General features: G+C 39.8%; 1 protein-coding gene across 1 annotated transcript in view; it reads right to left on the bottom strand.

Moving 5' to 3' along the window:
* The window catches only part of LOC134632859 (myosin-16), a 29,461-nt gene extending 19,033 nt beyond the window's left edge, over positions 1-10,428 (bottom strand). Inside the window, exons 1-4 of the mRNA XM_065471607.1 lie at positions 10,347-10,428; positions 8,472-8,558; positions 7,209-7,354; positions 4,861-4,951 (exon numbers count right to left, since the gene is read on the bottom strand). Of these exons, the coding sequence (XP_065327679.1) occupies positions 4,861-4,951; positions 7,209-7,354; positions 8,472-8,486 (252 nt within the window). The 5' untranslated portion in view covers positions 8,487-8,558; positions 10,347-10,428. The remainder of the gene's footprint in view (positions 1-4,860; positions 4,952-7,208; positions 7,355-8,471; positions 8,559-10,346) is intronic.
* Between the last annotated feature and the right edge of the window lie 4,761 nt (positions 10,429-15,189).

Raw genomic sequence — 15,189 nt, 5'->3', positions numbered from 1 at the left:
AGAATATAATGCATACAATAAATAGCTATTCTACCCTTGCTTCTGCAGTGCCTGCAATCCTAAAGATGGTGAGTTAAATTGCACCGTCTTTAGTGGTACAGCATACACTCACTGCTGTGGTGATTTTCCACTGCCTCACCAAAGATTACTCGTTAATAACCGGGATGGCTTTTTCCTTTAGCTTTGTTGAAATTTGAGGTTCAGCTAGGTGGCACTTTTTTGTTGCACTCTAAAGGCCGCTGTGGTTTTAGTCCATATACCGGTCACAGTCACTGAAAGCTCCATGAAACTTTGCATCTCTCCAGATGTTGAACTCTGCTGAGAGTAATACTCAATACTGAAAAATGTTTTTTCTAAACCCAAAGACACATAAGCCAAGGTGTGTGTGTGCTCTATGATAAGCTGCTAACTTTATCATGCCTAGCCAATACACAGCAGTAATCTAGTACAAAAGATGTGATGTACACTTCATCATTTATTTGTACCGTTCTTTTTCCAGCATTAGACATATAATGACTGGATGCACAAGTTTGAATTTATGTTGAATTTTCTCCTATCCACACAGTGTCAGAAGTATATATACAGGTTCAAATATATATACGCATTCACTTAAAGTTTTTAGGTAATAAGTGATCCTTAAGGTTAGAGACAGGCTAGGCTACTCCAACGTCATCATCAGGGTATGTTTTGGGTCATTTGGGTCTGGAAGATCATACATGACACATCTTCAGTTTTCTGGCTGAGAAAAGGCCGCTTTCATTGGCCCCTCACTGCGGTGAAGTCGTCCTTTACACCTAGCAGAAAAACACCCCCAAAGCATAATATTTCCAATTCCATGCTTGACATATTTGGATGATTTTCTTTGGGTCATATTATCTCTTCCTCCAAACACAGTGGGTCGAGTTAATGCCAAAGACCTTGATTTAATATTCATCTGTCTATAGCACTTTCTCCCAGGCCCAGAATCCTTTAGATGTTCACTGACAAACTCAGGATGCTCTTGTACATGTGCGTTCTTGAGGAGTGGGATTTTGCAGGTGCTGCAAGATTTCAACCCATTATGATGTAGCCTGTTATTAATGATGTTTATGGTGACTACAGTTCCTATTATTAACAACTCCTCCCATGTAGTTTAGTGCCAATTCACCACTTTTATCATAATTATCCACCTCATAAGGGGCAAGATCTTGTATGGAGCTACAGAACAAGGATGATAGGTGGTCATTTGATATTTTTTCCATGTATAAACATATTAAGCAGAGGTTTTGCTTTTGTTCCTATAGAACAAAATATGTAAAGCTTGTCTTAACTACAGACCATATTATTTAATGCCTCTAAACCAAAACCCATTCAACAAACCTTGATTCTGGGACAAGGAATGCAAGAATTAAAAAAAGGGCCAATTTATTTTGTGGTTTTAGAACTAATTTCTGCAGCAATGACTAAACAACATTTTCACAAGACAACCTAACATAAATACAAGGAATATTTCTTCTCACAGTTTAGCATGCAGTGAAATAGATAGTTTTGGTTTGTACTTCCTATAGTTGCTCAGACTAAACAATGAACGAGCTCACTCTCAACTCAACAACACTTTGAATGCAAGTATCACCAGTTAGTGATGCTACTTGTGACCTTACATGCAAAGATTTCGAAAAGAAGTTTAAAAAACATTTTCACAATTGAACTACCCCATGCTGACTTAATAAACACAATGTGTAGCTAACCCCATTAATTACAACTTGCATTCAGGTGTTTCCCTGACGATGCACTGGTATGTCGGCTGGCATGTTTTACTGGAATATTTAAATCCATCGATAATCTTACAAGCTGCACCTGTGTTTCTCCTGCTGTAACAAGCCCAAATGTCTGCAGTGAGAAAGATTTACTTCCAAAGAAGTTTACAGTGTGATAACTCAGCAGTCCTTTTCCTGTCATCGACAGACAAATGAGGTGCAGCACTATCTTTTGTTGAGAAATACTATTTTGAAAGTTAAACAACAAATCTTTGTTTCTTGTAAAGCATCAAAACTTCCAAATGACTTTGCTGTGTCTTCATGTGCATATGCAGTGTGGATGCACTTGTGGTCGTGGATGGGATTTACGGTTTTACTCTTTATCATCCTTTATCTCTCCCTCACGTCTGTAGTCGTGAAGTGTCTCAAACAGATAGAGCCTCAGCACATCCGACACTGTCTGCCCTCCTCCCTCGACCCATACCAGTTTCCAGAGCAAATCGGTCCAAGGAGGATGCCATCACCATCACCCTTTACAGAGCGCAACCTAAGGACGCTCTTCATGGACTACAGCTCAGCATTCAACAAAATAATCCCAGACATCCTCAGCAAAAGACTGGACCACCTTCACATCCCCCCTGCCACCTGGTCCTGGATCAAAGATTTCCTCGCCAACCGGTAACAATCAGTTAGACTCGGCGCCCCCGTCCCAGCTGCTGCTGGCCTTCTATCGTTCCTCAGTGGAGAGCGTCCTCTCCTACTGCCTGGGTGTTGCGGTAGGCAGGGTCACGAGTGAGAACAGGAAGGCTGTACAAAGAGTAATTAACACTGCCCAGAAAATCATTGGCTGCCACCTCTGGAGACCATCACTAGATCCTCAAGTCTCAGGGAAATCAGGTCACATACCTCCAGACTCACAAACAGCTTCTTGAATCCATATAGCAATAACATTTTCTCACAGACTAAGTATTTTTAATTTTGATACTTCAAGTGAAATTTAGTGATAAGACACATTAAGGTGTTTTTTTAGCATTTAATCCACTTTGCCTAGATGAGAGGTTGTAAAAACATTCTCAACCCCGAGTCACTGTCAGCTGATAGTAAGTATCTACTGCCTACTATAACAGTAATAATGCTTTGCAATTATTCACCTGGAAGTCAAAAAGTCAATGCATGCCGGTAGGTCATAATAATGCTTGTGCTGTCTCTCCAGTGAAGCAGGAAGCTTCAGAGAATGAAGTTTGAAATGATAAAACCAACAAAATATTGGTGATTATTAGAGATATCATGACCTATATACAGCATAATGCTAGTTGAAGACACTGAATAATTCAAGTAGTGGCAATGTACAATAATCAACAATGAAGAGATTTTTCCAAAACCTGTGTCATATATATGAAGGGAACATTATGTGTGTCAAAAGATGATACCAGTTTGGATGTAGCCAGTGCGTTCTAACCATTCCCTGACATGCTTGGAGCTTGAAGTGACCGCTCCAATCACAGAGCAGAGCCCAGCAGCTTTGCTAAAAGACAGGAATGCCTTTTTTCTGCCGTGTTGTAACCTACAGCTGGGCTCACTGTTTGTCTTTGTAAAACAACTGTTTCAACAGCTTTTAACTCCACTTAGAAGCCAGTCTACAAAAGCCACAGCCACTTCAACTAAAAATTATACAGTTACTATTATAAAGGTAACTAAAAGACCTTTTCTGTGTTGATTAGTGATGACTAACTTGATAAGCCAGCTCAGTGTTGAGCAAATTCATCATGATATGCACACAGGACACGTAAAGTTCTTTATAGCTCTTTGAACATTTTCAGAAATTAAAGGCTGCAGATGAAAGGAGCATACCAGCCCTGCTGCCTGGCTGATGACTATCAAACCAATAAGGAAGGACTCCACATGTCTTTCAGCAGTGCTGTGCGTGAGCTCAGTCAACTTAGCTACCAGTATTTTATTAGGAACGTGACATTAGTGAAAAAAGCTTTTTGCAAGAGTAAACAGATGCTTTTAAGTGTGTGAGCCACGGGTGATGGACAGTAAACAGCGCTGCAGCTACTAGCAGAACGAGCGACAGAGTGAGTGAGTTTGGCGACAAATGTGGAAACATCACATTGAGCTGACACATTCAGCCTGTAGCTAAAAAATGATTGATGATAACAAGAAATCATTACCAAAGGCTAAGGCCATGGGCCTCAAAAGTCTGGTTTACATTTGTACACTTATCTGTTTGAACTGCTTTGCTTTCTAAAACATTAAGTGGTCAAACAAAGACATGACTGCTTTTCTTGGTCATGTAAAAAAAACACAGACAGTTAACAATTATATAATACTATATCATAGAGTCAAGTATAAAGATAACTTGGTTTATTTGAATCTGAGTGAACTAAACTGTGAGCACGCAGAGAACGAGGTCAAAGCAGAAGTGCCAAAAACTGCATTTTTGCTAATGAACACTTGAGACTCCAAAATGAGTCAATCCAACTAGACTCCCATTTTAAAATCCTCAACCTTATAGCACAGAAAAGCATATTTACAGCCTGGTGCAGGAAAGGTTTTAGGTTTCTATGGATAACTACCACTTTATATCTGGATCAGGTGACCCTGAATCCTCCCTTACTTGCTGCAATAGGCATAGGCTGCTGGGGGATTCCCATGATGCATTGAGTGTTTCTTCTTCAGTCACCTTTCTCACTCACTATGTGTTAAAAGACCTCTCTGCATTGAATCATACTTGTTATTAGTCTCTGTCTCTCTTCCACAGCATGTCTGTTATCCTGTCTTCCTTCTCTCACCCCAGCCTGGTTCTGCCGGAGGTTTCTTCCTGTTAAAAGGGAGTTTTTCCTTCCCACTGTCGCCAAAGTGCTTGCTCATAGGGGGTCATATGAGTGTTGGGTTTTTCTCTCTATGTATTATTTTACAATGTAAAACACCTTGAGGTGACTTTTGTTGTGATTTGGCGCTGTATAAATAAAATTGAAGTGAAATTTAATATCACCTGTTTGGTATGTGATTTCTTTTTTCTTTCAGCTAGGTCTCACCATGTGATTGTTAAACAAGACTGGTAGTGTTAAATGACAGAACATTTCTAGCACAGAAGACAAACAATAAACTGCAAACTTACCTGTAGCTCCTTGGTCTTCCTCTGCAGTCCAAAGTTAAGTGCCTCCTCTTCTTCTAGTTTGGAGCTGGTACTGCTGATCTCCAGCTCCTTCCTTTAATGAGAAAAGGAATATATAATTGAAATTAATGAGCATAGAGGAAGTTTTTTGCTCAGAAAACACAAAAACTGTTTCCCCAAACCCTACAGTTTCTCTTGCATTTAAAAACCCCCGGACTAGCTAATATAGGCAGCATCATGGTAACGCGTGATTTTGGGGCTGGACATCTAAAACTGAACTACTGATAAATATAAACATTACACACATTACAAAAATGTTCTTTAACGTGTTTCACACGGCACAAAAAAAATAGTGTTTTAAAAGCAGAGCAATGATCAACAGCAAATACAAAGGAGTATCAGTCACATGAAAAGGTTGCTCCATCTGACCTTCTGGTCACATTTGTGAGGCGTGCACGTGAGGCTGTGTATATGTATGTGCTTTGACAACATCGCAACACGATGTCTGTGAAGCTTCACTGGACTAAAGGCTATGTTATACTGAGTGGCAGATTTAATATCCTCTGACAATAAGTACTGTTTGAATACCATAGTATCTTAGCAACATGTGAGTCACTCACTTTGTTAATGTTCAAGAAGGTCACGCAACTATTAGTGCCAAAGAGAACAAGTTTTAACTTTGTTACGGAGACAATATTGTAGGTGCGCACTGTACTTTTGTTTTCTGACAGCAGGCTTTTGCCTTCAGTAGATTGTTGCTGCAGGGTAGGGTACAGTGAATGATTACATCTGTTTTTATATCACTGGGCAGATAACAACATGCTGGGATCTTAGTGAATCCCTAGAGGTACATACACCTTAAAAGAGATGCAAAAGGACTATGGAGCAGATACAATGTAGCCTCATAGAGTCCAAGCTCTGCTGCCTCAGGATATAAGCGGCACACAAGAGTGAGAAATTTTCCAAAGTCCATCAGGCTCTCTCTCCCTTGGGATAGTAGATCAGATCAGATTAGGTTCCAGTTCAGTGGACTATTAAAAGACAACAGTAGATAAGACTTGTTGTCACTTGCATATAGTCTAAATGGGGGGAAAAATTCACCCCATGTTTTCTGACTTAGATAGGCTGATATAAATGTTTTAGAGACGGGTTTACCACCCATCATGATGGCTGTGATAAATGCACAGTTTGTGAAAATGTTTATGTTAATAATGATACCCCGTTTATGTCCTTTCTTTAACCGCCTTTTGACTGATTTAACCTTATAGACAGTCTCAAAGAATAAAATATCTGTTGTACTGACTTTAACAGGCTGGAGCTTTAAAATTGCTAATTCTATAAATGACTTTGGAAAGCTAATGTTTTCCAAGAGAGTCTCCAGGCTTCTCAAGTAAGAAATATGACCTGAAATACTACCTGTGTGTCTTCTTCTTTGAACAAATATGCTTTATTGTATAGCTCAAAAATTCTGAATGACTATTATCCCCTCATCCACAGGACAGACACACAATGTTTAGCCACTGTGACCATGAGGTAGTGATGCCACAAACTACAAATAGGGAAATAACAAACAGGAGCTTGAACTGGAAATAACAACAATATCCTGTATAATTTTCAACCACAGTATTATAGTACAATATATAGTACTGTATTATAGTACAAGAAACCCTCAGCCATTAGGCACACTGCAAACTTTTTAATATTTTGGAACCGATACAGTAAACAGAAAATCTCATAGAGCATTACAAATATGCTAACGTTAGCTAATTAGCACAAACCGTAAATTAAGAAATCTGATTCAAAATCTTTTCATGATGGTGGCCCCAAATAAAATTATAGGTCCTGGTGAAATTGTGGACATCTGCACCATATATTCTTAAGTAATACAACAGTTAAACATATCAGTCTCACTTTGGTTTTCAAGAAAACTGTTAATTATTTGGATTTTTCATTGTCTAAATGTCTATGTTAATCAATTTTAATATAAAAGCCAACATTCTGACCCTCTGGTAATGCTAGCAATAAAGCAAGGGCATCAACAAGGACATTTGGATTTATCTTCTGGGAATGAACAGAGTCTTTACAGACAGTCTACTCAGTAATTAGCAGGATGATTCAGCAGACCCCTGAGATGCAAGCCTCAAGGTTACACTAGAAAAAAAGTCAGAAGATTATTGAAGATCTCTGTGAAACTATGAAAGTCTCTGCAAAATTTCCCAACAGAATTTAACAGAATGTAGCTTTAGCCTCAAATTGTTGGTGTCAGGAGCAAACAGTACTTTGGCTGACTGGCTTTTTTCCCATCTACTCTGAAAAGTTTGATATAAGCATGCAGCGTGTCTTTGACTGACCTTTTAATGAGATCTTCCAGACCATTCCTCATCTTCTCCATCTCTCCCAGACTGTCCTGCGAAGATCTGCTGTCACCCTCCAGCCTCCTCCTGCTCTTCTCTAGCTCAGCACGCTGATGGCGCTCCTGTTCCAGCTGGTACTCCAACTGAGCACGAGGAAAGTTACAGGACGGATTCAATAATAGGGTTTAACAATATTTTTTGACTGTAATTGCAAATAGTGAAATGCTTTGTGCCACTTTTTAATATATTTTATAATCACCATTTATTATATTTGACAATTTTTATGTGTGAAATTACATGTTTCAGTGTTTCCCTATTTTTGCCAAGCTGTATTGGCTAACAGGGTTACAATTAAGTTAAATAACCATTAGTTTCCATTCCTCACTTTACTGTTGAATAGTTGGTTCATAAGCTTAATATTACTTTTAATGTGTACAACATGTGTGTTTCTGTTGGATGCAAATGTTACACCAGTGTAATGGCACTGACCTTATATTTAAAATAAGTTATCATGGAGTCTATAGTTAAAGCTCTAGTCTAGGTAGTCTTGTTTTGTTTTGTCAGTTATTAATATATTATAGATTTTATAAAATAACACTACTTGACTTCTGCTGATACATTTGGATGGGAAGGTCTGAACGTGTCACAAACAACAGGAAAGGAAGGGTTCATCTTGCTTTGTATCAACAGTTCAGGTTGGTGGTTGTCGTGTATATTTTCTCTGCACACTTTGATCTCCTGAGTATCTGAGTAATCGGTGGCAGATTTGCATCATGGATGTTCAGCTGACCAATCTGCAGCAACCATGTGCCATGAACCATGAGAGCAATTCTGAAGGTAAAAAAAGGCTTAAACGCAGTGCTAGCAACGTTTACCTAACACACTTTCCAGTGAGTTTATAGTTTTCCATCTAACACAAATGACAGACGTCCAAAATTATAGACTAGCTGTTGGAATTTTAGCAGTTTAAAAGCCAACGTGGTTGGCCAGGCCTTCATCCTGCAGTAAGATAATGACTCAAAACATTCAAAGACATTAACCAGCTTTACATCATGGAAGAGCACCCTACAGCCTACAATTACACCCAGGTGAGCAAGTTTGGGAGGAATTAGACGGAACAGTCCTGCATTTTAATTTGAAAGCACACTGAGCTATAACACATTGCAAATTTCAGAAATTACAGAATAAATATTGAAAAAAAACATTTGTGTAGTGCATATGGTATGAACTATATGTTCAATTTGAAAAATATGTACATACATCTTCAGTGTGCATCTGCAACTTGGTTTTCTCTTTGGTCAGCAGGTTGACTTTCTCCTCTTCACTCTGCAGGTCCTCAATGGCCTGCTGTTGAGGGTGATAAAAGATGTCTGAGCCTGGACTGCACATGTGTCCTTAAATGTCTGTCTCATGTCCATCTGTCTGCCATATTTGTACTTTGGAAAGATATGATTTGTTTGTTTGCTTAACCATGAAAATGTCAGAAGTCATCTTCAGTTTGATCTGATAGATGAGATGTTTTTTATCTGTCTTTTCATCAACAGGGAGCAAAAGCAGCAAAGCATCAAACAGGAAGACTAAACTCACTCAAACAGCAGTGCGTGCCCTTTGTGTTAAACTTTTTTTCCCACAGGCGTCTCCTTGTATTCCAGGCCAAATCCATAATCTGAGACATGTTCAGCAAACAGTAGGAACATAATGAGGACTAATGCTAAATTGTCCACATGGATTACACACTGAAGAAGACTGCTACTACTGGTTGAACCATCTGGGAGGAATTAGCAAACAGGGCCTCTTATAGCTGTCATAAGGAAGATGAGGTTGTTGAGGGCTGCGAATTCTTCAGATCTTTCTCTTTTTTTCTAGGAGACTGGTCTGTGTCTGGTGAAGAGCACATTTATCACGAGTGCCACTTCTGTTAAAATGCAAACAGATATTTTTTAAAGTATGCACATGCATACTTTGAGATTAGAACATTTGCTTCAAGTGCAAAAGATAATCTATGCATGTAAAAATTTATGGGACTGTTAAAGGGAATGGGCTGAAAAAAGGAGCAAACGCTTAAGTGCCAAAAACCTTCAGTTCCTGTAATGGCCACTTGAGGCTGGCTGTAAAAGTGAATCACCTCCATTGATTTCCAACAAGTCATAAGAATAACATGTTTACAGCCTAGTACAAATAATATTTTAATCTCTAATAAAATAGTTCCATGGTTAATCTGTTTGCATTTTGTTAAGACTTAAAATCTGGGGCGTGGCTGCCTGGATTAATATTAACCAACTGCTGTTGGCTAGGCTTGATTTCCACTAGTGAACTAGACTTTGTGGACATGAATTGGATTGGTTAAACATGTTTGTCCTGTTGGTACATCTTTTAATATTTTAACGTAATTACCTGACAAATAATATTGCTTGCTGTGTAGTACAGTCCACCCACAAAGTTTGCTCTCTAATTTGGTGGGAAATTCTAGGATTTTATTGGTCTCTGACTTATTTAGATATCTATGTCTGTGTGTTGTACACGTAAAGATTACAGATGCAAGTCAGAACTTCTGTGCACGTATATGACCAAGAGTGAAGAACAGTGCTGTACTTCTTGTGTGTGCTTCTGTTGATGTTAATAAATGTGGTTATTCTGGGATATCTGGGATAATTACTGAGTATATGATGAAGATAAAATGGAAAATATCAAAAGTTTGTTACATGACAGAATCATAACATGACTACGAGGAATGTTTGGTTGGCAGGAAGATTTTCATTAATGGTGAAAAGTAAAATATCCTATATATAATGCAAACCCTAACCCTGTTGCTTTGGAGGAGTTTATCGGTTTTGGGAAACTAACAGTGTAGCCTACGGGTTAAGGTATCCATCATTAACCATAAAGTCCTCTAAAGATGACCAGCCTTATCTCTGCTTGGCTGTGATTTCCAATCTATGTTATGAATGAAAGGAGTGGATTTGGAGAGATATTAGGGACGAGGGCATTTATGAGGCCAAAAAAAGAAAAGCAGTTTACTTGCATTATGGAAAATGTAGACTCTAGTTTTTATGGAGCTTAGCTATTAATAGACATTAGCCCAGGTATTATGGAACTGCAACAATGTATATCAGTATCATACACTTAACAGCATACCTGGCTGAGCTCCACCAGATGTTCCTTTTCCTTCTGCAGCTTCTGCACCACCTCGTCCCTCTGAAAAAGCTGCTCTGACAGCGTCCTTACCTCACAGTGTGACAGCTATGAAAACAGACACAGGTTGTAACTTAATAGCAACATTAACATCTGCCACTTTGCATATCAGATAATATTTTATTCATTCAAAAAAAATGACCAAGCTAAGCTATCCATACATAGATTTTGTTCTTATTTAACTCTGCTAAAACCCCTCCCTCTGTAGCTACCGCTGTTTGCTTGGGCATATAACCATGATTGCTTGTGAATACAGCAGTTTGAGTCTGTAGGCTGTGACTGCAGCCGCAACATAAAACAATTGTCTCCTTTCATGACAGAAACAGATGTCACAGTCCCTCTTTCTAATAGACATCAAAGCTTTCTCTTCTCTTGGAGAGAAAGGTGAGAGTTAAAAATGTGCAAAACAAGGCGAGGCAGCAGACTGAGGTACGTGGACGCTAACATGTTTTTCAACAAATTTCAGAGTGAACAGGTGAGTCAAAAATTTCTACTCACATCTTGTCCAGCTAAAAGATTATTGTGGCATCAGAGGCGGTCTTATCATTTTCTTTTTCAAAGCTTTGTGCCATCAAACCAGTCTGGTCTTGTTCTCTTCTCTGAGCCCCCTCACATTTCCCTCTTACTGTATCTTTACCACACGGGAGGCCACTCAGCAAAAAAAAAAATCATCATATAACTAGAGGATCAAGTTTATAACATCATGGAGCAGATCTAATTGTTCAGAGTAAATTTCCAACTCAGCACTGCTTTGCTACCAAGAGAAATCTTAATTCACTGTCACGCACAGTGTTGTGTGCGCAACACATTTTTGCGGCATTCCTGAACAAAGATAGGATCCTAATCCTTTAATACACCTCAGTGAAATAGATAAAGGGGTTTGGGGGGCAGGGGCTGTAATGGAGGTGTCAGAACAGCCCTTTCTTGTTAGTTTCTGCACAGAGAAGACCGTGCTTCTGCAAAGCATGGAAAAACAAAAAAACTAAAAGACTGCAAGCACTCTTGGTGGGAAGATGTTTTACCTGAGATCTGGATAGAAACAGGTAATACTGTGACAAACTACAATATGATTATTGTAGTATTTCATAACCGTTCAGAGTCAGGGATTGAACAGATGTCTGAATCTCTCTAAAACAGATGATAATGGATGAAAAAATGTTCACTGAAAACAGAAACTATGCACATTGTTTGGGTTTCAGTTCCATTTTTTATGCTTTCTGGTTTTTATTTTTCAGACAGGAGAGTACTGGTGCTCAATGTTCCACCAGTCAACACTGTGCTACTTAATGCTAATTACTTCAAACAAATTACATTCAGATTTAATATTTTGGAAAAGTGATGAGAGCATGAGGGTGGGAATGGATGTTTGTATTTGAGTGTGTCTGTATGTCTGTGTCTATATGTCAGGTTGGGTATCAGACGCCACCTCTCTGGGGACATCTCAGGCCCTCCAAGGTTTGGAGGCCTATCTCCCCCCACCACTTCCCCTGCCGGTGGCAGACGCCCTCAGACATCGATGCGTTGGTGGTTCTTTGTGTCCGGGGGTGGGCGTCCGGGTACACACCGGCTCACTCCTTGGTGGCTGCTTATCGGGGCCTGGAACCTGGGGCTCGCTCGGGCCACTTCGGGGGTGGGGTGCCCTCGGCCTCTCGGCCTGGGGCTCGGTCACTCAGGCACAGCTGGCTGCCGGCGGAGCTCACGGGCACGTCACTGCAACCCCCCCTGGCTTCTGCTCCGCGGCTGCTGAGTGATCCCTCATCTGGGACTCTCCTCAGCTCTTTCTGGGACAGTGGCGCGGCTGCCCCTCTGTTGGTCTTCCTTGGTCTCTTGTGTTCTGGGGGCCTCTGGATGTCTGGAGTTTTGATCTCCTCCATACCTGCTTCATGCCCTGGAGGATGGGACTGTGGCCCCCCACACCCTCTAGCAGATCATTACATTAAGGAACCTTTTAAATACAAGCGCGCTCATGCTCACAGGTGTACACACAGGTGATCACACACACAAACTACACCCTTTTTGGCTCCTACCTCAAAGCACACTGTGCGCTGTCGATCTTACGTGCTGCACAATAATGTTTAATATTAAGTATGTAGTGTTATATTCCCATATATCATTGTGATGTTGTTTATTCTATTACTCTCGTTTTCTTCTGCTTGTTTTCTTTTTTCTTTCCCAACAGGTGATCCAGGTGATCGATATATGTATTTTTTGTCTGCTTATTTTGTTGGTTTTTGTTTTTTGCCCTTTATCCCCGTCCCTCTTCTCCGCTGTTTTTTTTTTTGTTTGTTTTGTTTTTTCCCCCCTCTTTCTTTCTCCCTTTTCTTTTCCCCTGTCCCGTATCTAGCAAGTAAAAAAAAAAAATAAATAAAATAAACAATAAAAGGTAAATCAAATGGACCATTACGGCAAGGCTGGGATGGTCCATTTGGTAAAGTAAATCCGTTGGGCATCTTTCTTCGCCTTTAGACAATAATTCTGATGGCAAAAGAACCAAACGGGACAGGTTTAAAAAAAAAAAAAAAAAAAAAAAAAAAAAAAAGGAAAAGTGATGGTCCTTGTGTTAGTCTTAGAGCTTGAAAAGAAGGCGACTGCACTTTTTAGAGTCCAAGAGGCTTCTTCAGTTCTTAAAACCAGACTGTTCCAGCTCCTGAGACTACCATGACCTGGACAACTGAGATCCTACACAGACAGACATATGGCCCTAGTGTTACTTTTTGAAACTATAATCTTGTCATGGTTTGAAGTTATGTCATGTTTTATTTAGTAATCAGTGACTTTGTGCATTTCTGGCAATATTATTTCCTCACTTTGTTACTTTTATGATTGGCTAACCTGTCTAACTTAGTCAGCCTGTTACCATATTAAGTGTACCACCAGCCATCCACCTCCCACTTGCCAAAATCCACTGGCTTCAGTGCTTCTTGCAGTCTGTTAGTTTCCTTGCCTGGCTACTGCTTGTTTTGAATTAAAGAGCTGGATGACAACTGTCCCTTCATCTGCCAATCTGTCGTCTTCCTAAATGCTGCTTCCATATTACAAATCAGTCATTCTCTTTCTGCGCAAAAATCCTTGTTCCAGAGATTATCATATGACGAAGATCCAAAAATGGCCTACCTGTTTATCCTCTTCAGCTACAGTCAGAGCGCTTTCCAGCTCTTCCAGGTCTCGTCTGAGGGTGCTGCACTCGGCCTCCAGCCTGTCTCTGTGGAGGGCCAGCTGGGCTGAGCAGGCCTCCTCCTCCTCCAGACGGTCTGAGAGGCCCGACAGCTGCCGCTCCAGCTCACGCCTTGCCTTCTCCAGTTGGGTACAGCGATGCTCAGATACCTGGGCACTCTCCTGCTCCTGGGGGTTAAGAGTTAAATCACTTACTTTTCAACTGACTGAATCTGTAGATCTGTATTATGGAGATTATTGCATTGGCTGGATTTCATTTTGTGCCAGATATGCTACGAATAATATTTTTTGTCCAGTTTTACTGTTTTTTGCACAGTCCTCAGACCTTGTACCAACTTCTAATCTAGTTGTAAAAGATCTTTTATGCAGCAACATAATAGTTTTGTCAAACTCAGTGTCGCTTGAGTTTAAAGAAGGGCAAGATAAGGTAAGAAAAAGCTGACACTATTAGTAAAAGGCTAAGGATAAACATGTAATATAAAGGGATTTGCTGAATTAAAGAAGCTGAAGCCAACCTCAAGACGTTCATGCAAAGATAATCTTACCACAGGATGAAATTTATCCTCTTTCAAGTCACAAAGAACCGTCTCTCTGTCAGTGTGCACTTGCCTTAATATAGTACTGCTATGAAGTAACACGGTCACGGTTACCAACCAGATAAGCAAGTTCTACCAAACACCAGATCACTTAATCAGTTGCCATCCATAACAGTAGTGAAAGGGCCATATTATGAGAGCTTTGCTTTTGTTACAGTTTCTTATAGGCCAGTCATCATGGGCAAGGCATTTAGAAATGAGCAAATAGCATACCCAAATATCTGGGCATTTGTGAAATGATCAAGCAACCACATTTCCATCTGCATTTATTTCCATAAAAGTACTTGGTTGGAGGACTTTCCGTGCTTTTTTTTAAGTTCCTCGCACAAGTTTCTGTGCAAAGCTGTTTGCACCTTTAACCCTTTTACCTCTTCACTACTAAACGGGTATTACCAGGTATGAATGGAGTACAAGCCTATTTAACACACAAAGGGTATGTGCAAACAAATTTGCACATACATTTTTCTATAATGAGATATGCATTACACAGAACTGCAGAAAGGAAGTTGTTCAGTCAACCAGTAATTAATATACAATAGCTCATCCTACCTGTACTTATAATTCTGTAAAAGTCTTTTATTACAGTACCATCCTGCCCTTGGGGTTCATAATGCACTGGCATTTTCTACATTAGAAATTTATGTAGCAGTCTCTTAAATTGACATTATCCCTTAAGTTGATAGATCATGAGTGTGATTCCATTGTCTTTTAATGGACTGTAATAAAGATGTAATTGTAAAAGGGAGCTTAATATCAACGGCCTTCTTTAAGCTAAAACCAGTAAAAAAACAACATTGGCATTGTACAAACATCTATCAGATACTGTTGTGCTGGAGACTGAATTCTTAAACCAAAAGAAACTGTTTTGCGATACATTGTAAACTATAAAAGTATATATAAATTCCTCTCTTGCCCCTGCGGGCCATCAATCTTTCAAGCTCAGGTCCTCTACCAGAGGCCTGGGAGCTTGGGGGTCCTTTGCAGTATCTTAGCTGTTACTAGGAGTATGTTCTTCT

The sequence above is a fragment of the Pelmatolapia mariae genome, linkage group LG8, assembly GCF_036321145.2.
Source record: "Pelmatolapia mariae isolate MD_Pm_ZW linkage group LG8, Pm_UMD_F_2, whole genome shotgun sequence".
NCBI classification, from domain to species: domain Eukaryota; kingdom Metazoa; phylum Chordata; class Actinopteri; order Cichliformes; family Cichlidae; genus Pelmatolapia; species Pelmatolapia mariae.
Note: the sequence above shows the minus strand (reverse complement) of the source record. Positions and strands in the feature narration are given on the sequence as shown.